The sequence below is a fragment of the Aythya fuligula genome, chromosome 1 (genome assembly GCF_009819795.1).
Source record: "Aythya fuligula isolate bAytFul2 chromosome 1, bAytFul2.pri, whole genome shotgun sequence".
NCBI classification, from domain to species: Eukaryota; Metazoa; Chordata; class Aves; order Anseriformes; family Anatidae; genus Aythya; species Aythya fuligula.
Genome location: NC_045559.1, coordinates 42,862,887 through 42,885,367, shown reverse-complemented (window position 1 = coordinate 42,885,367; position 22,481 = coordinate 42,862,887). Strand labels below are relative to the sequence as shown.

General features: G+C 49.1%; 1 protein-coding gene across 2 annotated transcripts; it reads right to left on the bottom strand.

The window, feature by feature from the left end:
- Positions 1–420: 420 nt before the first annotated feature.
- Positions 421–17,197, bottom strand: TEF (TEF transcription factor, PAR bZIP family member). 2 transcript variants are annotated; one of them, XM_032203410.1, is made up of 5 exons: positions 16,659–17,191; positions 6,687–7,010; positions 5,013–5,233; positions 4,233–4,444; positions 421–2,275 (listed from the first exon to the last, which is right to left on the bottom strand). In XM_032203410.1, exons 1-5 carry the CDS (start codon positions 16,759–16,761, stop codon positions 2,254–2,256), a joined length of 882 nt encoding a protein of 293 aa, XP_032059301.1. In that variant the 5' UTR covers positions 16,762–17,191; the 3' UTR covers positions 421–2,253. The 2 variants fall into 2 exon arrangements, with proteins under 2 accessions (XP_032059301.1, XP_032059310.1); XM_032203419.1 differs by lacking the exon at positions 421–2,275 and having other exon boundaries at positions 4,229–4,444; positions 16,659–17,197.
- Between the last annotated feature and the right edge of the window lie 5,284 nt (positions 17,198–22,481).

Below are 22,481 nucleotides of genomic sequence, written 5' to 3'. Positions count from 1 at the left end.
TGCAGATTTGTACTGTTCTACAGGGAAGTACAGTAATTTGCTAACAGTCTTCTGTGAAAGAAAAAAAACATCTAATGAACATCCACTGGTGGTTTCCATTGTATAAACTTTTGATACAACAGGAAAAAAACAATAGAATTGCACATACTACTCTCACCAAATATTTTGCTGTTAAAATAGCATAGTATGCTGCAAAGCCAAATCCCGTATACAATATATGTGTTTAAAAGATGTTCCTAAAGCAGTAAGACAGCAAGACCCAACTGAAGGACTAGCAACTCCTTGCCCAGTTACAATATACCTTAACTTTGATTTAAGCAGGAAGCATGACTTTTAAGAATAGCCAAAGCCAACTGAAAATTTAGAAGTGATAAATGGAAAAAGAGTTGCTATATTTACATGCTGTCAGTATTTTTAAAAAAGATTCATGGCATGGCCTTTACCACCAAAATAAAAAAAAACAAAAAAAGTACTACCAGAAGTATCAGTTCAAATTTGCAATATTTGCTACAGGTAGTAATATATGCTGACATTTCAGCAACATGGAGTTAACTATTCACCTGTCTGAGGATGATACTCAAAGATCACCTCAGAACTTTAGAATTGCATGTTATGACTGTACACTTAATATAATTTTGTAACTAACAAAAAAGTTAAAAATACTTTCTTGACGTCAGAACATGGTCCATTAAAAATAATAAGTCAGTAAGTACATTTAACGTACATGCCTTTTACAAAGGTTATACCTTCAAAAAACTAGTTATGAATTCTGGATTTTGATTTTTTTTTTTTCAAATGAAGTTCACAACATTATTTGCTGTTTTCCATCTTTTTCTCGTTGCCTTTCTGCTCTGAAAAGGGTGGAATCTCTTGGGTAAATGCTAATTCAGAATACTTGTTCAATTCGATAGTGTCAAGCTTTGCTGGTAACTAGCTGTGCCTCAGTAGCTTGGGCACTTGTGCTTCTGAAAGCTTTTAGGATTCTTCTTCATGAGATGTATTCTGTTTATCGATCTCCAGGCATAAATACACTGTACTTTCACTCCCATCTTACAAGCTTCATCTTAGCTACGAGCAGGGCCCCATACCATCCCAGAAATGCAAAGTTATTGCTCTTAACCTTCCTAGATATAAATGTAGGTTGTTGTTAGGCTGATGAAGCTCTTAAAAAGGAACTTCCACCTACTTTCTCCATCTTCTACACACAGCAAACATCCCCATCAGCTGCTCAAGCTTTCGTCTACTCCTGCACACCAGCACAAGGGCCCTGATACTTCAGCTGGGCATTGTAACGCTGTGAAATCAGTGGCTGTTTTGGATTTATCAAACAGATGAAGTAGTCTTTCACCATCGCAGTTCTCATGTAGTCAGGAGACGGAAAACTGTAGCATGGCAGCTAATAGCCACTGTTTTGCTGGAGCTAATACTCATTTGGTAGTCTCAGACTGCCAAAAGACATGGGGATCAGCAGCTCAGACTAGCACCTTTTCCGTGATTGCTAAATCATTACAGAGAAATAGATTTTCTTTTAGCAAGAGACTATTAAAGAAATTGAGCCTTGAAAAAAGGGAAAGGCGGGTTACAGCAGTGTTTTTACTGTTACACAGGTCATTAGATATAGGTTAATTACCCCTCTTTGTATGGCACACTGGGGTGCTTTCTGGATTGTTTCAGTACATCTGCTGTATTTTTCTGCACTGGAAGTCTTACACATCACAGACTGCTGTTTTCTTGGTGTCTTTGATTCTGCACTCACAGTACTCCACAAGATGCTACGCTGTACCAGAAGTGAGCTGCAGTATTAGGTACAACTTACTCTACTGCAGAGGAAAAAAAAAAGTCTTAAAATATAGCAGTTCTTAATATATACAGACACTTCCATTTAAAACTCTCTATTTTCTTCCACTCAAGTGCCAAAACAGAGTCACTATTCACATAGGCTGTCAACAGACTTTGAGACATGAACTTTGAGCATCTTGACAAAACCCCAGTAAGCTAGCTTATTGTTGTAGTTCATAGTTACAGTGAGAAAGACAGATAAGAAAGCCATATACAGAATTAAAGAGACTTTGCACTTTTCATCATGCCCAGCCCTGGGTAGTTCAGATGGGGTACTTGCAGGAAAGCAGGCAGGCAGGGTCATCGTCAGTTGTTTGTGTTGGGACACCTCATAGATTTCACTGCTCACTCTGAAGACTGGCGATTCATGTGTGCTTTTTAGTTTCTTTGTTTTTAAAAGTCTTTAAAGTTGCATCACTCGGAATCAGATAAGTCACTTTAAACAAAGCAAAGTGTTAAGTGTGACAATTTATTTATAACATACTTCCCACCATCACCACCACACACCACCCTGTGAAAGAAAAACCCCTGCTGAAAGGGTGACAATTTTTCATATGTTTCAAAGAAATTAGACCAACGCTGCATGAAGAGCCACTCTGGTCAAATTAGAACATAACAGAGGGGGAGACAGATCAAAGCATACATTTACTTTAAGTGTTCTGGATTAGCCTGCTTCTCCACTTCTTTAAGAAGTCAACACACAATTGGTCTAAATTCATAACAATTTCCCCATTACGTTTAAAAGACAAGCTAGGCAAAAAGTCTTTAGAACCAAAAAAACGACCCTCTTTTTTTTTTTCTTAGTATTCTTTTCAGATTTCAAGAAGGGAACTGGAAAACTACCCTCAACATCTTCTACCCCATGTTTACTCCCTAATGCAAGCATCAGCCCAGGAAGCATAGCCTAAAAGTTCTGACACAGCCACTATCTTAAATCTTAAGATAGCTTTCCTTATTAAGAGGACTTCTAGACAAATACTTCTTTTTAAGGCTTCTGGTTCTTGCAGTTGGAGGTCATGGAGAAGGTCTCACCATCACACAACATATTTTTCTTTTAACACCACATACTGTTGAAGCAGCGCTTGGTGCTGAGAATGGATTACTTCCAAGAGGGCAAGTCTTGTATGCTAATTTTGTAACAAGAAGCATGCTGGAGAGAGAACCAGCAGGCATGGAGAGTCCAGATATGTTGCTACACAGGAGATAGTGAGGTAAATTGTTCCTGTTTAGAGTGGGCGTAGCTTGTTCCATAGTGTATTCATGAGGCAAAGGACCAAAACAACAAAAAAACAAAAGCCTTTGTACAACAGGTAAGGTGCAGTAAAGTAACAGTGGCTGGTTTCTGTTTCTTATGCTTTGGAAAAAGATGGTTTAGTCCCTTTTTTAATTTAAAAAGGTACTAGCAATTCCTTAACAGATAGGCCTCAAGGTTCACACCAATGAGCTAGACCTCTTTTTCTAAATGGCATCATCTCTGTTACTCCTCAGCCAGGATGCACATGCTGCTTCATCAGCAGTTCAAGAACGAAGTCCCTCTTCAGGGGAAAAAGAAGGGGTGATGTAGGAACACAGCCTAAAACCTACAGCAAATTATTTTGTCCATATCTGTCAAGTGAGAGATGCCCTACTGTTCTCTATCCTAGGTTTCTGGAATTTATCAAGAATTAGAACCTACAAAGAGGTTTGAGCAGTATTTTATCAACACTGCACTAACTCTGGTCTACATAACACATTCATTACGGTAGAGATATCTCAATTTCCACAAGAGATCAAATATTTCCCTGTCCTAAAGACTCCTCCATCCCTCTTCAACAGGGACGGAGTTCTACACAACAGGTGCTTTCTAGTGCCTCTAAATGGGAGAGGAAACAATTTCATGATGCTGCCCAGCAACATCTATTTGTATCTTAAAATTATATTTTACAATTTGACTGGGGAGAGGGGCACACAGGTAGAAAAGAGCAGGAGGTGTTTTTTTTTTTGATTAAAAAAAAAAAGAAAAAAAAAAAAAGAAGCAAGGACCAGAATCCCTTAGGCTCTTTCTCCATTTAAGAAAAGGAGATTAGAACAGAAAGCAAAAGCCCTGTCCCGTCAGGAGGGATCCACATATATTCCTCCAGACAGGTGAATCTGTTCTCTTGTACGACATCAGAAAGTGCTCTATCAGTGTTAAAAAAAAAAAAAAAAAAAGTTGTAACTATGGACACTAAGATTTTGGGCAACATGATCAGGAAAGGGCCTGAACAAGTTGTGCCAACAGATTTTTTTTTTTTTTTTTTTGTATATATGCAAAATGGCAAAGCCTCCAAAACTTTATTTGAGTCTCTACAGAAAGCAGAGAAGTCTAAGAGGCTAAAACAAGGAGCCCTAACAATGAAAAGGGGTGTGCTTACAAGGGTCCGTATCTGGTCTCGTATTTAGAAACAATGTTCTTGCATCGCCCCACTTCCTTGCGCAGCTCTGCAACCTCCGTCCTCAGGGCTGTATTTTCTTTCTCAAGAAAGGCTGCACGGATTGTTATCTGATTCTCCTTTAATCGCCGAGCATCACGGGAACGCTTTGCTGCCACATTGTTCTTCTTTCGCCTTGTCCAGTATTTTTCATCCTGTAACAAAAATAAAAAAAGGAAAAAGATGCCAACCTGACATTTTATATCAGTTATAAAACCTGACATTACGTATCCGTTTATGTAAGATTTCATCCCCACACAAGTCTTGCTTTAGGACAAACAAAATTAACTCTTAGAACTAGGGAGATTAAGACTTGGCTACTGAGCTGTCCAACTGAAACGCACCCTTTACTTAGTTTCAATTCAGGAATGAGCTTCCATGCAAAGCATATCCTGTTGTCTGGGCTGCTTACAGCTGGATCACGCATAATGCTGGTCAGATACATGCACTGGCCTTCAAAAGTGCAGCTGATGAGTTTGCGACTTGATAGTTCTTCTAACTCCTGTGTACAGCACTTTAAGTTGCTCCTGCCCAGTAATTATCTCACGATATTAAGCCAGCAAAACAGCAAGAACAGCAGCTGACTTGCCAGTTCTATTCTTGGCAATGCTTTTGTCCAATCAGGTAGGTATAGCACATTACCTTTGTATGTCAAAGTGTTTGGTCAAAGAGTGAAAAACTTTGATCAAGCCCTAGAGAAGTCTGCAGTAATAAATCTGTTACCTTTTGCTCATCTGGGACAAAAACCTTCTTTGCTTTTTTAATCATCGGTTGTGGTTTCAGGTCCTCTTCAGTGAACTTGTGCTTGCGAGGATTGAAGAGCTCACCACCAGGCACACTGGACAGCACTAAATCAGCAGGGTCAGGGTTAAAATTCACCTCAACTTCTACACAGTCAGGATCAATGGGGCTGGGTGTATTTCGCTCATTCTGCAGTGGGGATTCTGGCAAAAACAGGAGAAGTTACAACACGTTCAGCAGGGTGAAGAGAATTAACTCAGAAACCAAGTTGGGCATCTACTATTTGCTAGTGTGTAGTGGCATTTAGTAGTATTATTACTCAGTATTTCTCTAACAGGTGCTCTCTTACAGAGAGAAATTACACGGTCCACGTAAGAATAAGCTCCAGGAACATCTGCCAGACTAACAGACATGAGTAGACAGATGTGGGACAAGATCTAAGATTTCCTCAGCATGCTTTGTGTACTTGAGCACACATTAACATTGCTGTGGCAAGCTTTAAGTAAGAAATTTGTATCAGCCCGAGTTTAGTGCCTTAGAAAACATCATGGAAACAAGCTCGCCCGAAACCTGCAGTCCCTCGGACCTTCAAAGGTCAGATAACTGCATTTCTAAAGGACTAAACAAACGTAGGTTTGCTAAAAATGCCATAGTATGCTATTTCCTTGCCGCATGGAAACAGAAACATCCCCAACAAGTTGCCTGACACAGCATTCATATGAACTTTATCATATTTATATATCACTTACAAACTTCGTAAATGTGAACTGCAATTGTCAGTGCAATTTGAAGTAGGGATCAATGAATAAGTCTTTTCATACACCACCTGGAAAAAACCCACACCTTACGTCTTACTGAAGGAGTACCACAGTTTGCTCTTCTCACAGGTTCTGAAGAAGGGGCCCTCAGCAAAATGCTTTCTGTAAACCCTGCTCATGAAGTAGCACTGTGCACATTTACAGGCTATGATGTTTAAACTCCAGGTCTGGAGCAAACTGAGCCGTTAAATTCTTTAATAGGAAAGATCTCCATACTGCTCATGAAAAGTAGAAGTTTCCTAGTACCATTTAAGTACATAGTTTTGTTTCTCCATTCCCTCTTCAAAGCAACACAGAACACCAAACTGCATCATTAACAAACCTTTTCCAAAAGTCAGTTCTCCTGTTTCACAGGCTAGCAAAGAAGAACTGCTTTGTTATTTTTTCTAAGCATTGTTATTTGAAATACATTGTTAGCACAAGTTTACTCAAGCAGACCAAGCCAAAGCAGTACAAATGACCTGTCACAAACTCTCAAGTCTGTTACAACATAACCTGAGCAACTACATTCACCACAGACCCAGCTTCCCACCAAATGAGCAACACCAAAAAAAGTAAATTCCTTATGCTGGCATTCCAGTTCTTCTGATTTCAAAAAGAGAATGAGACTGCAGAATCACAGACACTAATTCACTTTTCCAGGAGGGAGACTGAGGAAGAAGAGAGGCAGCATCTTCATGAATTGACAGACGGACTGAGCTCTAAATTGAGCACATTTTGAGCTACATAACCTGCTACAGCTAACACCGATGGGTTAGCACATCTCTTTGATCCAATGAGGTACCTTTCGATAGCAGAACAACAAATATCCCTCAAAGCCCCATATTATTCCATCTACCTGTGCTGGAGGCTGCTTCAGATTGCTGGTAAACTGCAGTGGAAGAGGATGATGCAGGAGAACCAGTGGAAGCACTGGCAGACTCCTTTCCTTCCAGCTCAGCCACAGGCAAGAGTGGATTCTGGTTCAAATCCAGGTGAGTAGGGCTGGAAGGAATTCCGTTCTCCAGGAGGAACTCATCCAGATCCATGTACTCCAGGTGGAAAGACTCTCCATCATAAGGAATAGTTTTGTCCCAAATGGGCGGCATTAGGGAAGCCGAGACTGCCATAGTGCTGGCAGCTGCTGCCTCATCTTCCTCAAGCTTTATCTTCTTCTCTTTATCTGAAAGATACAAGTAGGTCACTGTACAAGCTGCAACACAGGACAGACCCAAGGTTTAAGAGTCAAACAAAAATCCCAGGAAAGGAAATTCAGTAAACTGTGGGTCACGAGGCAGAAATAATCTGAAAATGCAGATGTTGAAAGGCAACACTCCTTTCTGCTCAGTATGCAGCGCTCTGGCTCCCTGCGATGGCTGGACCACAGATATTTGAGTAGCCTTGCAGATCGATTATCATTGCTGTGATAACTTACCCAAGTGTGATATAACGCTGCATCTAGCTTATTATTCACTAGTCACTGCAAAATAGCTTTTGTTTTTAGAAACAGACTTGTCCTGGAAGATGGGGAAGTGAATGTCTGTAAGTAGGATTACAGTGGAAGCCATTAAGAGGACTCCGAGGAAGCAGAACAGTTTATTCTATACACAAGAGAAAGAAGATGCAGAAGAATAATTTAGATACAAAAAAGAGCAAAATATGGATTTTCAAATTACATTTGAAAATTAGTTCAAATGCCCACAGCACAGCAGAGACCCGGACCACTATTGTTCAGGATTTTAGATGCATTTCTTTCCCAAATGACTCAGCATGTCCACACAAAGTAATAGCTCCAAACGCTGTTCGCTATAGATAGCTCAGAGTACACACAATTTTTACTCTTTGGGGAGATGTCTAATAAGGCATACTCCCACACCCCACCCCCAAGCCACAAAAGACTGATGAAATTCTCCATTTACTATGCTACAGGGCACAAAACACAGAAAAATGGCTGTTTCTACGTTCCCCATAGCTACTGAATCTTAACAATCGTCTGGGACAGCCTCCAAGCAGAAAACTCAAGTTATAGAATAATTACATAATTTAAGAGACAAAAATAAGCTGGCAAAAAAAAAATCCAAGTCGTTTTCCTGATCCAGTTCTTCGTGTAGCCATGCAGTTCTACCAGCACTGCAAGGAGGCACTGCAGCAGCAGCGCCAGGGCTGGGACTACTCGAGCCAGCACTGCCATCAAAAGGAGTGGCCACCAGTTGCACCCATAGCAGCTGGGAATGGTGCCTTATCCCAGAAATGGACAGCTATCCGGTTTGAGGGATCAAGGGCTGCAGGGATGCACAGCGGACCAGTTGGGATCTCCAGTTTTCCTGACAAAACGCATAATCCTTTGGCAATAGGGCAGCGTATTGCAGCCAGCCTAGACCAAAGGAGTATTCTACTTTATCGGGGGTGGGAGAGAGGTGAAACTCTGCTCTAAATCAGAAAATCCTATTTATATAAAACCTGTTCTGATGGAATTGGCATTCCCTCTGCTGTTGCCTTAGCTGGTATAGAACTGAAACTGAAAGAGCTTTTTATGGCTTAAAGAACAGCACTGCCACACAAAGTAAATTATCATGTTAATCTACCATACTCTGAACATTTTATACAATAGAAGATTCATAAATTAAACTAAAGCATCTGAGAAAATACTTACCAGCCACAGGCTTGGGACTAACAGCAAGTGCCTAAAGAGCACGTTAAATTCAGACCAGCAGCTTCTGGATCTGAGCTCTGTTAACATCATGTCCTTGCAGCTGTGGGTCTTCCCCCTTGTAATTCCACACTGCTGCCTCCCAACTTTTACCTCCCAAAGCCTATCCCTGCCATAAACCTCTTTTTATTAACCCTCCTACCTTTTGCTTGTGCACAGCAAATGTGTAGGTTAACGGTCACAATCCAAATCAACTAAATGCTTCTAAATAGCTTCTACTTGAAGCTAGCAAGGAAATGGTGTCTGCTCTGCTTCACGCACAAAGATGATGTCACTTACTAGTGAAGCACACCCCACCAGATCACAATAGCCATTTTACATCAAGCTTCTCATTCTGGGATTGTGCATTTCCATAAGGTTTGCATACTGCCCATCAGAACAACTGAGATTTGCACTGGGAATTGTGGACAGTATCCTAATAAGGGCATCACCAAAAGAAATGCAAGTGACAGTAACTTCTTTGTAAATCACTTTATTTTTTAATCAACGTGATAAACAACTTGTGAATGTTGAGTCAAAATGTCAACTAAAAAAAAAAATCGCTGCTTAGTCTTAAAAACAACAGTACTCCATTATAAACTATGCAAGTTTTAATACAAGCCAGCAGTGCTTTTGTTTTGCAACATCTCTGTTTGAGGCATTGCATTAGAAAAGAAACTTTTGGTAATTAGTAGACACAACATAAAGCTGGTAAGTGTTTTTCGGAAGATGGATGCCCATAGACTATACCGCTGGCATGTGTGGCTCTTAGATCTTTTGGCACGTTTTAGATGTGCACCATCATCCTGCTGTACTTCAGTACCCTGAAAAAAACCCCTGTGGTCCTTCCAACTTCCTCCTGCTATTGTCCCTAGCTCACACCAAATTAGATCCTTTCTTCACATGAGACCATCATTTTTTTTCCCCCTTTTGCTACACATTGAGAACTGGGCAAATACCAGGTCCCCAGTGCTGTCTTTGTTTAGTTGTGCTGACTCTCTCTCCCCCCTCACTTCTAACAGCAATATCTGAAACAAAATTAAAATAGCAGCTGTTAGCAGGTGTATCAAGTGCCCATGTATTTCAAACACAACACACAAAAAGATAAAACTGTCACATCATCTTTTTTACAGTAACATTTTCCCACTGGCTTTCTTTCAATTCATTTAATTTTTATTTCTGCTGCACACCATCCTGCTGGGTACACAATATCTAATGAAACGCTAATTAACTTCTTGCATCTTGAGGGGGAAGTCCCCACCTGCCCCAGCGCAGGGACCTGAAACATTAATTCTCTGAAGATATTTATAGGGTAAACAGGTATTACCTGACAGCAGAGCTGCAGTATCCTAAGAGGCTCCATTTGCAGTGATTCAAGGTCACCCTGGTAAATCTGGACTGTAGTTCTACAGCTGGTAGCTCATGTCCAATTTAGCCCCCTCATTCTGCTACCGTGACCTATTAACTAGCCCATATGTCTGCTGTTAAAAGAGAGGTTACTAGTTTATGTGAAGTCATTTCAGCAACGAAAACTGAAGGTTGCGAACGGTTGGAAATGCTGGTATTTTGGCCAAAAGCAGCAACCTGCAAAGAGCTTTTTTTCCTACATCCTCGATTCTCCTCAAGGAAAGGCATGGCGTTTTGGCCACTACTATCAAGTGCCACCCAGCCACAAACAATACACAAGCTTTTTTGACAAACTTCCCCTTCCTTGACAATATATCGTCCAATTATCCTGCAAACACTGTACAGAGTAAGGCTGCTGCTTCCATAGACCTTCAGCCCCACTTGTGACAGTGCAACAAGCTGGGTTATAGGGTCACGTATTCCTGATGCCCATTATGTGACGGTTGTTGAGGCACTCCTGCCACAGCAGCAGGCAACTGGTGATTAAGGCATCCTTTGGACTGGAGAGCATTCAGCAGCTCGTTATTAACAGGAAAGACCTACACTCCTCCTCCAGAGCATTAATTTCTTCCCTTACCCCACAGATTTTTGTTTTTATTGTTATTACTTTTATTTAACTCGTGCACTACACATGAGAACAATCTGCAGCAAGCACCGTCAGATATACTCGGTGCATGGCAGAGTATTCAAGACGATGGCATTCATTTGGAACTGGATGCCCTCCTCTGTTGCTCAGAAGGATTAGAAAGCCTGCTTGCTTACTGGGTAGTCAAATTACCCAAGGCAGTTGGAAAACCCATAGGTAGCTTGTGCAGACTATAAATGGACACAACTGCAGCTAGTTGATACCGTTTCTCTCAAAATAATATAGAAAAATTGGATTTTGTCAACAGGCATGTCAGGTAAGTGGCACAGGGCCCTTTCTCAGAAAGCCTGCTGAAAACACACCGCTTTTAAGCAAATCATTAAGCCTTTAAAATGTATTGCAAAGGAGCAAAAAACACAAGGAGGATCCTCTGAAGTCAGTAATCCCAGTTCTATTTACAAGGCTCTTATAAAATTAAGAGTGTCTTCCTGCTAACACAGGTGTTTCCCCCTAAGTCTTGCAAATACACAAACAAGAAAAGCACCAAGAGATCAAAAAACCAGAAGGCAACGAGTCTTAAGCGTGAAATGTTATAGTACAAGCTGGACTTAAAGAAGTCCACAGAGAAGTTTTAAGAATGAGCACAGTCTGAACTTCACCACAGCGTGAATGGAAAGGGGTAATCAAAATGCAACAGACCCACTAGCGAACTTGAGAGAGTCACGCTGTGCACCTCCCCAAGCTGGAATGGGGTCATCTGGTAAAAGGAAAAGTATCAGATGTTTCTAACTTCAAAACAATGCAAGACATGAAACTTGTGTTAACATTTTACACCTGCATACGCTAGATGACATGATGCTGGACAAGTCCCCCTGTCCCAGCCAGCTATCGCCACAGCTTCCAGACACTAACTTCAGTTGTTCCTGCTAGCGCTGTCACCTCTGAAAAGGACTGGGTGAAGCCAATAACCTCGGCACCCCCATAATATTGTAGATTCAAGGTTCTGTGCACTGCAGCATCCCATGCCATAGCAACAGGGCCAAGCCTTTACCAGCTGCTGACTATATATATATATGTATATATTAGGCAGAAATGAGAAAAATATTTGATGGAGCCAGAAGATGAGCACATTTACATGGTGCTGGGTAATGTTAGGCATACAGTCAATGGATCTTGGTTGGGATCCTGACTAGGAAAGATCTCACCAACCTTGCTGGCACTAGGGTCTGTGCTGGATGTGATGTGCTGAGGCTCCCCCAAACTACTGCCAGCCCTAAAGCTCCTCACTGCAAGGCCTCATTTTTACGAGACGCCAGCACGCTGGGCCTGACAGCCACGGAGACAGCCCCGACCCCCCCCTCGGGACCGAACCGAGGCTCGGAAAGGCCCCGCCGCTGCCGGGCGAGAAACCACACGGCACCGAGACACGCAGGGCAGCCCCGGGCCCCGCGGCCGGCACTTCCACGGCGGCCGCCCCGGTACCGGCGGGGCCCGCCCCTGAGGCGCGGGGCGGGAAGGGAAGGGAAGGGGGGGGGGGAACCGGGGGGGGGAGGAGGAGGAGGAGGAGGAGGAGGGGAAGGGGGGCGCCGCGCGCTCCCGCCGCCCCCGCGCGCTCACCCAGGCGCGCGTCCCGCGGCGGGTTCTCCATCAGCTTCTTCAGCACCAGCGGGAAGGCCCCGGGCAGGCCCCGCTGCTCCTGCCGCCCGCCGGCCCCCGCGCTGCCCCCGGCTGCCGTGGGCTCCGCTCCCCCCCCAGCCGCCGCCGCCGCCGCCGCCGCTGCCTCCTGGTGCGGGGCGCGGCCGGGCATACTCCCCGTGAGGCGGCGGGCGCCTGCCGGGCTGCCAACGGCTGCCAACGGTCGCCAACGGTCGCGGCGCGCGGCGGCTCCCCGGGCCCCGACGACGAGCGCCGAGCGCCGAGCCGGAGCGGAGACGGCGCGCGAGCCGCGCACTGCGCACGCGCGCCGCCCGCCCGCTTCAATATTCATGAGCGCCGCCACCTCGCCCCGCCGGGATTGGTCCCCCGGCGGCAGGCCCCGCCCACCCCGCCCCTCCGAGGCCGGCGCGGGCACGCGCCCCCCGCCCGCCGGGGCACGTGCGAGGGCAGGCTCCGCGCGGCTCATTTGCATGCGGGGCCCCGCCCCTCGCACCGCCTCCCGGGGCGCTGCGTCACCGCCAGCTGCTCCTCGGGGCGGGGGGGGGAGCGGGGCGGGGGGTGCGCGCGTGGGCGGGGAGCGACGGGGCCGGTGGCGCATGCGCATGAAGCGATCGTGCCCCCCCCGAGGCGACCGTTAACGGCCGGGGGCTGAGGGGAGGGAGGCGGCGGCTCCTCAGCGCTCCCCTCAGCGGCTCCGGGGGCCCTGTCACGGCAGCCGCCCCGCTGCTCCCGGCCGGGGTTTAATCTCCCGCTGCCCTACATAGCGGTGAGAGGCGAGGAGGGGCCGGGCGGGCTCCCAGCTCTCGTGATCCGCCGGTTCTCCTCAGCACCTCAGCGCTGGGCGTTCAACCCCCCCCCCCCAGCCGCGCTGGGATTTAAGCTGCACACACGCAGTAAATTTGGCCGAGTCCAGCCCCGAGAGCTCAGGCAGATGCAGAGGAGCTCCTGCAGAAGGAACGAGCTGACAGAAGTGGCTGGCACCGCAGCTGCAAGGCTTCTCCCGGTGGCAGCCGCTGCCTCTTGCCGCAGCAGGGCTGGCCACAGCAAGCCTGCTGCAGAGCGGTGCGTGAGGCCAGAGGAAAGGGTGCGCAGCCTCCCTCTGAAAGCCCAGCAGGGCCACGCATGCCAAGGCAGGGACGTGCTCCTCATGCGGTGGCAGAAAGGGGCCCGCTTCCTCCCGCGAGACGCTCCGATGTTGGCTTGGTTCAGCTGCCCCTCCGCAAACCTCCCTGGCAAAGGCTCCAGAAATAACTCGGGACATTTTGTTTCAGTTGCACGGTACAATGTGATCTGCCCCTTGCTAATAAACCCCACTGGTCGCTGAGCCACAAAATCAGGACTGAATTCCTCTTCGCGTGCCCCAGAGAAAGAAACCGCTTGGAAGTTGCGTGTGGTAGGTGCTTCCCCCGTCACCTTTTTGCAGCGAGGATCAGGGGATGCCTCCATCCAACCTGGGCAGACAAGGAGCCCGTGCTATTTGTGTGGACGAGGCAGAATTTGCTGCCTCCTTGGCAGGGAATGGGTGACGCAATGCCTGGGCACATGCTGCTTGGAAAGAGCCACCTTGCCAATGTAGGAGGCTGGAACAGCACAGGTTAACGCATCATTGCAAGGGGGTTTGGATGATAAATCCAGCTGCAAGCAGCACGCCAAACAGGTCATGCTCCACTGCCCGGTGTGCTCCGGGGCTGCCACGTGCCTTCAACAAGCTCCTTCTGCCTTGCCAAGCTCAGCTGGCAGAAGGAACGAGCACATGCGTGGGGGAGAGATGCCACTTCACACGGGGCAATGAAAGGCAGATGTCAGACCACACATAGAGGCAGCGCACACAGCTCGGCGAGGGGCTCGCAGCGAAGCTTTTATCCAGCGAGCAGCTAAATGGTAGGTGGTAACGAGGACGCGACCTAGCCAGGCTGGGAGGGAGCAGCTTCTAGGAACAGGGTGAGGGGACTTGGCCAGAGCAGGGCGGGCTGTGGGCTCCCCACTCAGCTGCAGCTCTCTTGGTTGCTTTGTTCCATTGTTGTTGATGCTGGAGGCCCCCGGGGGTGGTTGGGGCTGTGCCTCAGTGCTTTACAGAGCTCCTTCAAGGAACAGGCTCCGTGTGCATCCCCCTTGCACATGGCAATGGCTTTGCTGGGTAATGTCCATGTGAATGGAGGTTGTTACCACGCTCAGCGGCCTCTCCTCCAGGGCTTTTCCCTTCAGACCGACCGTGTTCTTTCTCCAGCCTGTTTCCACCCCGTCTCAGTAGGTGCTGAACGCTGAGTTCACGCCACACCGCCCCTGCCTTGTGACTCTGCCTGGCGAGGGTTTGGCCTGCAGAGTGTTAGCTGCTCGGCCTGAAGGCAGGAGTTCCTGGGGTGCATTCCTGTGGGTTTCCTCTCACAGCACCCTGCCCGGGCACCATCTGCCCCGCCAGCAAGGAGGGAGGCTGCTCGAAGAGCTTTTCCTCGCTGCCTCAGGCTGGGACTAGGGATTTGAGTCACTGCCAGCACAAAGTGGACGTTGCACCATCAGCTAATACCTTCTTGAGTTGGGATCTGCCTGGGTTTTTACACTTTTTATTGTGCTCTGCAGCTGAGAAGGAAGAGAGGAGGACAATGTGAGGAGAGGAATGCAGCAGCCGTGGCTGTTGCTGCTGTTTTTGTTTTCTTTTTGGGAGGGTTGGGACAGATGATGCAGAACAGCCCAGCTTTGATGCAGCAGGGAGGCAAGCAAGAAGCAGCCCAGCACTAGGCATGAGGGGAGGGGGGAGGGACACGTACAGCAAGCCCCGCTGGGAGGTTTGAATAGCAGAACGCATTTCTGGGAGCCAGCAAGCCCAGAAGAGGGGTGTGTAGGTACGGAGACCCAGGAGGTGAGCGCTCAGCTCTGCGGGAGGAGGGCCACAACGGGAACACCGGCCTCGGCAGGGAGGCGGCATCATAAGGACAATGCCGAGGGTTACGGGAGGTGATGCTAAGAGGCAGGGTGGTCCTGGAACCGAGGAAGAAAGCTGCCACAAAACAGCAGCCTCAGCTGCCAAACAAGCCACATTCAGCTAAAACTAAATCATTCCTTCTGCAAATCATTGATCCCCCCAGCCCCCACGCCAGCTCGCCAGACAGATCAATCTCGCCAGCGCTCCTCCCTTGGATTAATTCAAGCCACTTGGCTGTGGAGACCAGAGGTCCCGGAGAGCCAGCCAAACTTCAGCTCAGCCACAGCAAGGCTCTGCGCCACGTGAGCCTCCCTTGGCCATCACCACCTCCTCCCCGCCAGGTCCGCTTTCCACCTGGGCACCAGTGAGCCCTGAAATCATGCCCTGGTCCCAACACCGGTCACAATGAGCGATCCGCAAGCACGGCGGGTAACGGGCAAATTCTCGGCGAAGGGGGGAGCCAGCTCGCAGGTGGCAGCAGCAGAGCGACGGGACAAAATAAGCCTCTGGGAGGCGTGGGTATTTCCCCTTCCCCTTTCCCACTGGGAGCCGTGTGGGCACCACGGGGCTTGCTGTGTTCCAGCAGGTGTTGGCAGCTCCTTCACCACCACAGCAGCATCCTCCTCTCCCATTGGCGCCCCGGGGGAAAAGCAGGGCTCCCCTCCGCACCGCGGGTCTGGCTCTCTGCTCCCACCCTGGGTCACGCTGTGCCTCGAGACTGCCGAGCTGGCCACGTGTCCTGCCGGCACTTCCCTACCCACCAGCCAGCTCGGCGCGTGTTCGTTTCTCTGAGTCCGACTCGCTCATGCCTAGACATGAGCTTGTTGTGCCAAGGTGTTCCCACACACCGCACGACAGCCAAAAAGCAGCTTGCCAAGGGCATGTGGCATCCTATCCAAAACCGGCGAGTTACGTGATGGGCGCCTGGAGCGCGCCCAGCAAGAGAGAATCGGTCAGCCCAGCCTGAAAAACCTCCTGGGTCATTTCCACTTGTTTTCTCAGCGGCTGCACGGAGAGCGGGAGTGCCTAGGAGCACAGAAGTGCTCCTGCAAAGCAAACACAACATTCACTTTGTTTTGTTCCCCAGCTTCCCACGGAGAACCAACTGCAGCATCGAGCACAAGGTCTGCACGCAATCAGCCTGCTCCACGCCAGCCGGGCTCCCTGGGCAGCCCACGTCTGGGGAGCTGCAGCGTCTGCGGGCTGAGCCATTGGGCAGCGTGGATGGAAATCCTGGAAGTTGCTCCTAGGCGAGCGCAGAGGTCTGTGCCCAAGCCTGCTCTGCACACAACGCTCTGAGGGTTTCCAAGAAGTAGCTGAGCGGAGAGATTTAGAGGATCAGGAGCTCAGCACTCCCGCCTGATCTGTAATCAATCCATCGCTGCTGCTTTTCCTCCTAGCTGCACCACACGCTCCGTGCCAGCGCTCCCCGACTCACTCGGGCTCTCGGAGGAAACACACCCTTGAAAAACTTGCAGCAAACGAGCTCTTCTGCCCCCTCCTCGCCCCGCAACTTGACGAGGGGAAGCAGAAAGCAAAGCAGACACGCGAGCACGTGTTCCTTCCATCCTACCTGTCATTTTGTTGGTCCAGGGTAAGGAGTACTCCAGCAGGGACTTCAGGACTTCCAGAAAGTCCAGGGCAGCGGGGCCCCCAGCGCTGTTGCAGCTTGACATGTCCTGTCCCGGGACTGATTTGCGCGGGTGAGGGAGGGCCGGGAGCGGGGCCGCCAACGCCGCAACCCGCTCGCCTGGGCGTTGCAAGAGGGGTTCGGAGGCGCCCGGAGCGGGCTTGCCAAACAACTCCTCCTGAGAAAACCCAAGGAGGAAGGGAAGCAGCCTGGCAGAGATGCAGTTTGCCCAGCTGTCTTCACCTCCCCCACTCCCGCTCTGAAGTGGCCAATTGTGGAAATAGCTTGCAGCCTAGCAGGGCTGGGCCGGGCTGCTGGCCAGCATGGTTTTACAGGGCCCCTCGCAGCCAATCCGACTGCGAAGAACTGGGCCAGTTATCTAACTTTGCAAAGGCAGCACCCTTTTCCTTCCCAAGGTGTTATAACAAATACACACGTTGTGGAAAGGGGAAAAAAAAAGAAGCGAGCGCACAGTCAGGGGTATGCACATCGGCTGCGAATGCAGCAGCGAACCGATCCTCTCCCCCAAAAGGGCTCTCGGGAGGCTCCGAGGAGCTCCGAGCTGTGCAGACCGCCTCCCAGAGACGCACACGCAGTGCCTGCATCTGCCTGCTAACTTTCCAGCTCTCTGAGAGGCAGCCAGCGAGCGTGTTTGTATGATGTAGCACTTACTGCGTGCCCCCGCTAAGTCCCTGCTGATTAGTAGCTTAACGCATCTTTCTTAAGCCTGCGGCAGCCCCAAAATGCAGGATTTCTCCTCAGAAGCGACAGGGTCTTTTTCAGAAATCCAGCAGCCTCCTCTCGGAGCGGTGATGTAACGCCGGCGAGTTCATGCACCCCGCAAACACTCCGATAACAGCTGGTTAAGTAAGATCTTGAGCGTGGAAAGCCCCTCCTCTTAGCGAGGGGTTTTAGCGGGGAGGGATGGACTGAAGACAGGATAACAAAGGTCTGCTCTTCCTTCTAGGGGTCTGCCTTGGGAAAGAGCATTTTACGCGTGCTGGGGTTTTCTCTTTTCCCGATAATTAGAACAGAAGTGCCTTCATTTCTCGCCTCGCAGTGGTCTGAGTCGCAGCCATCGGGCACAGTCCAGCAAAACGCTGCAAAGCTAAGCATGGAGGTAGCCTGAGCGAAGTCACTGGGCTTTTTCTCAGTGCTTAAAATGAAGCATTTCACTGGTCCAACATTTGGAGTGCTAAAAAGCGATAGGGTTTTCAAACTCTCAACAGCCCAGTGTTTCTGTTTTGTCCCATAGTGAAGTGCGTTTGATTTAACTCAATAGAAACCAAAAAGAATCGCCTAGCCAGGCCGGGTGGCTGGGAATTTCAAATTAGCTGGGGAGGTTTCATGATCCAGATCCCAATCTAACCAGGCTCAGAAATTACAAGGTAGACTCTTTGCTAGAATTCTTAATTACGATACAATTACATTATAACCTCTTGGGATTTTCTCCGTGGTCTGCTCTTCCCACTTCCACAAAAGAATGGAAGAAACCAGCCAGACAGCGATAACCACTGGTGATGAAGCCAGGGAGCATATTCCCCTTCCAGCCCACACCCATCACAGTGTCCTCTACCCACCCAAAGCAGGAGCCAGCAGACAGCCCCTGCAGATGTTTTCGAAGGTCAGTGGATTCTGGCTGCAGGGAGCAAGAGAAATGATCGCAGCTCTTCCTCCTGGAGCACAGCCTGGCAGTCAGGAGGTCTGTGTCCTGTCCTGGAGCCTTCTGGCTCATTCTGGCTGCTCCAGGCAAAGTGAGAGGGGTCACTTGATACCGCCAGGCATTGCTAACATTTAGGAGAGCTACTGCCATATCTGCCTGGGCCTGCTCCTCATCACAAGGTGGCAAGGTCACGTAGCTGCCCAGTGCCAGGGGCAGCTGGACCTCCTCGTTTTGCCCCAGGCTCAGGCTTGTCTTTAAAGCTGGACAGACGTCTGACCATGTGTCTGGAGGCACCCGTAAACTTCACATCAGCTGCGACTGACTGACGGTTATTGCTTCGGCAAATGAGGTTTGTTGGGAGGAAATTGTCACTTAGGATTTTGAGTTATTAGTGGCTATTTACAAGTTATTGTGCGCAGAGCTGCGAACATACATCTCATATATCTTGTGTTTGCCATATCCACAAACTCTTCTTGATTCATAGTCTCCAGAAACTGAGCTCTCACCCGGGAGAAGAACTGGGGCAGCATCACCAGCAGGATGCATCAACACTGCCCTGCCCTCCAGCCTTGGGGAAGCAGAAACTACGCTGGGGAGCAGAGGCAGAGGAGGGGAGCATCCATCTGCCCTTGTGTCCCCACCACGGAGAGTCCTTGGGCTGCGTTAGTGAATGGAGTTGGAATGTTGGCTCTGTGTCACCACGGAAAGCTGCAGGCACGGCCATAGATTGCATCATTTGTGCTGGCTGCACTGTTATCAGATCACCGAGTTATTTATTTTCATCGTAATGCCATGTCAGCAAAAGTCTCAGCAGCTCTGCTCCATCACTCAGAAGCCCGGGCAGCCCCTAACAGCACATTTTTCTCACAGACTTGACCAGCCACTGTCAGCTTGCTTTGGCCCTAAATGGGTGGCACACAGAAGGGTACACTGAGGTGGGCCAAACTCCAGGAACACCTATTTAAATTGTGGTCCTTCAGAGCCACCTGCAGCCCCAAAACACGAGACGGTGACACACCTGGGTGCTTTCTTGGGCAGAAACTCCTGCAAATTGTCACTGTGGGTCTTTTACTAGGTGGTGGCACCTGGCTGCAGACTGATTTCTGGGGCTGATGCTTCCTAAGGAAGCTTAGCTGTGTGTTACACGTAGCTGAAAGCACAGCTCGTGGGGAGCCCACCCGCAGTGGGGACGCTCAACCGAAGAAAGGCATTTGAGGTTATTACTACTAATTGCTATCTCAGCTTCTTCAGATGAGATGAAAGCGTGGCTCAATAATCCAGTGGAACGTTTCCTTTTAGAAAGTAAAAAAAAAAACACATTTTTGTCTGATTTTCCAAGGACACAAAGCTTACACAACAGTATTATCTACCCATCCATCTATCCACCCCTCCCTTACCCAGAACACACTACCCACTTTGACAAAGGGATAAATAGGTTTAAATATATTTTTCTACCTGGCAGCTAAGCTAGGAAGAAGAGAGAGTCAAATTAATGGCTCCTCAGTGAGAAAAACCTGCTGGTTTTTGTTCTGTTTGATCTGGGGCACGTGCATTGGTAGCTGAGACCCCAAAGCACGTGCTGCTCCTGGCAGGCAATAGTGAGGAGAAGCCAGCAGAACTGAGGGGACTTTGAAGGGACAGACAAGGTAGGCTACTCCCCTGAGGAAATAAGGACAAAAATTGGTGGAAACCTTTAGAAGCTTTACAAACCACACTGCTCTCAAAACAGCTTTCTTTCTTTTTTTATTTCAGTCACCTGAGACCATTCACTTCAGCAGCACAGCCATTGTTTGGAAATTTCCTTACAACCTCACATGGGGATGTCTTCTGCTGGAGGTCCTACAGATCAAACCTGCCCCTCACGGTCTGGGTGGTCCCAGTTCTTGCACCAACCATAGCTTGGTGGGTGGGTTCCTCTTTCTTCTTTTGTCCAAGCAAAACCTTTGCCAGAGGTCACATGATTTTATTTTTTCTTTTCCTAGCTCCTAGGACAAATAAACACCACACTCCAGTGACAGCTTCCACTGTGGGAACCTACCTATTTATTTGCATAATGTGTAGGGCTTAGTAGCATTTTTCTTTTCACCTTGGCAGAGGCTGGCAGGTTGAATTTCACCAGGACCTTTCCGAAAGAACACCTGGCCACTTCCTGGCACCTCTTCTATGGGGTTGAGATGCTGCTGGAGGTGACGGGCATCTGCGGAGCTGCGAGGACACCCAGAATGCCAGCAGCAAGGAAGGCTGCGGCCAAACCAGGTGGGGCTGCATCCACAACAGAATACTTTGAAAGGAAAGGAGGTGGGAAAAGGCATGAAGAAGCCAGCACAGGAAACAGGATAGCTGAGGGTGGTAAAAGCAGCACTGGGGCTCTGCATTGGCCAAGGTGCTAAAGACAACCTGGTGCCTGAAATATGGCCGTGACCCTTTGTCATGGCAGCACTGAGGCACGGACACGCTGTTACGCTGAGCCCCCTTCCCACCTCCAGACGGGCTGCCTCCTCCCCAGGCAGGGCATCACACGCGAACACACCTAGGCATACGTGCACATGATGCCTCTGTCCCTGCGTGGAGGAGGGCAGCGAGCTCCTCCGTCCTCACTCCTCACTGCTGGCCCTGGCGTGGCCTTTGGCACCCACATCTCCCCGTTGCAGGGATACGGCCCTTGGAGAGAGGCAGTCAGTGGCTTTGCTTGCTCTGTGGGCCAGGGCTGGCAGCAGGACAGGTGCCTCCCGCAGCCCCGTTGGCACTGCTGGGATCCCCCAAGTGACTGGCACGGCTCAGCAGAAGGACCCACCTGCACCTCCTGCCTGAGGCGAAAGGATTTCTAAAAACTAATTCCCCCCCCCAAACGAGTGCCAAAAGCTAATGAGCTTTTCCTTCCCACCTCGCTGCCAAGACATGCCTCCCTCCTGGCGTGCTCACATGGCAGCCAGCTTCATGGCAGCTCTGCTGTTCGGCACGTGGCCTTCCCTGTGAGGTGTCTTTTTGCCAGAAAATGAGGTGTTTAGGCAGGCAGATAACGTGAGAAAGATGGGATCACCAGAAGTTGTGCCGCCCTGGGCAGGAAGGAAACCTACAGCTCTTTCTGCATTTCCCTGCTCCGGAAATGCTCTGGGAGCCTGGGCAGAGCCGGCTTTGGGAGCTCTCCGTGCAAGCCTTTGCTTTATCAGACCCTTGGCAGCAGGCAGAGCCCCCGAGATGCCAAGAGCAGCAATAAACCGAGGTGTTTAAAGCAGGCTGGGGAAACCCAAGGACAGCAATTGCTGGCCCTCTGCCAGGGAAAAGGGCTGTGTGGAGCAGCAAGAAGATGGCTCCTGCAGCCATTTCCTTCTCAAAACGAAGAGACTGCCACCAAAATGAGCTCAGCCAGCCCTCAGCGAGCCCTTCCCAGGCTCACTCACCTGCCCCAGGAACAATGTGGCCCCTGGGCAGGAGCAGGGACCTTGCAGCACTGAGGTCGAAGAGGTCAGAGCCCCATGGACTGACAGAAGAATCAACAGCATGGGGAAAGGATGGGAGCTGAAAGAAAACAAGCGAGAAGCCTGGGCAGGCTGGCTGCAGCCGATCCCCAAAAGCCAAGATAGGAATGTTGGGGTTTTAAACAGGAGACAGTCCAGGCTGCTGAAAGTCTCTTTCAAAGAGGCTGCTTCTGTATTGAAAATCCAGCTCAGCTCTCCAGGGCAGTGTCCAGTGCAGTTATCCTCAAGCCGTTTGGCTGAGGAAAATTGAGGCCATCTCCCTCCCGTGGAACCAGGACTCTCCCTCTCTGTTGCTGAACTTTGCTGGGGTACAAACAGGGGAGCGTGCCTTGGTGTTCATTTAGAGAAACTATGCAGCTTTTTTCATCCTTCCTGAGCGTCTGCCTCGAGGGCCCCAGCACTACTGAAGGCCCACAACTAAAGCAGACAGAAGAAATCCACAGAGAAATGCACTAAAAAGCACCTCCAGCGCTGAGTATTTTTCCGGTTCCCAGCAAGCCAAATCCACTCTGGCATCTGGGTTTAGAGATTTCCATCTCAGCCCTGGGTAAATGTCGTTTTTGGGAGGATTAAGCCAGATGGTAACAAATAACCCGCTTTCCTGGGACTCTCAGCTATGTCCGT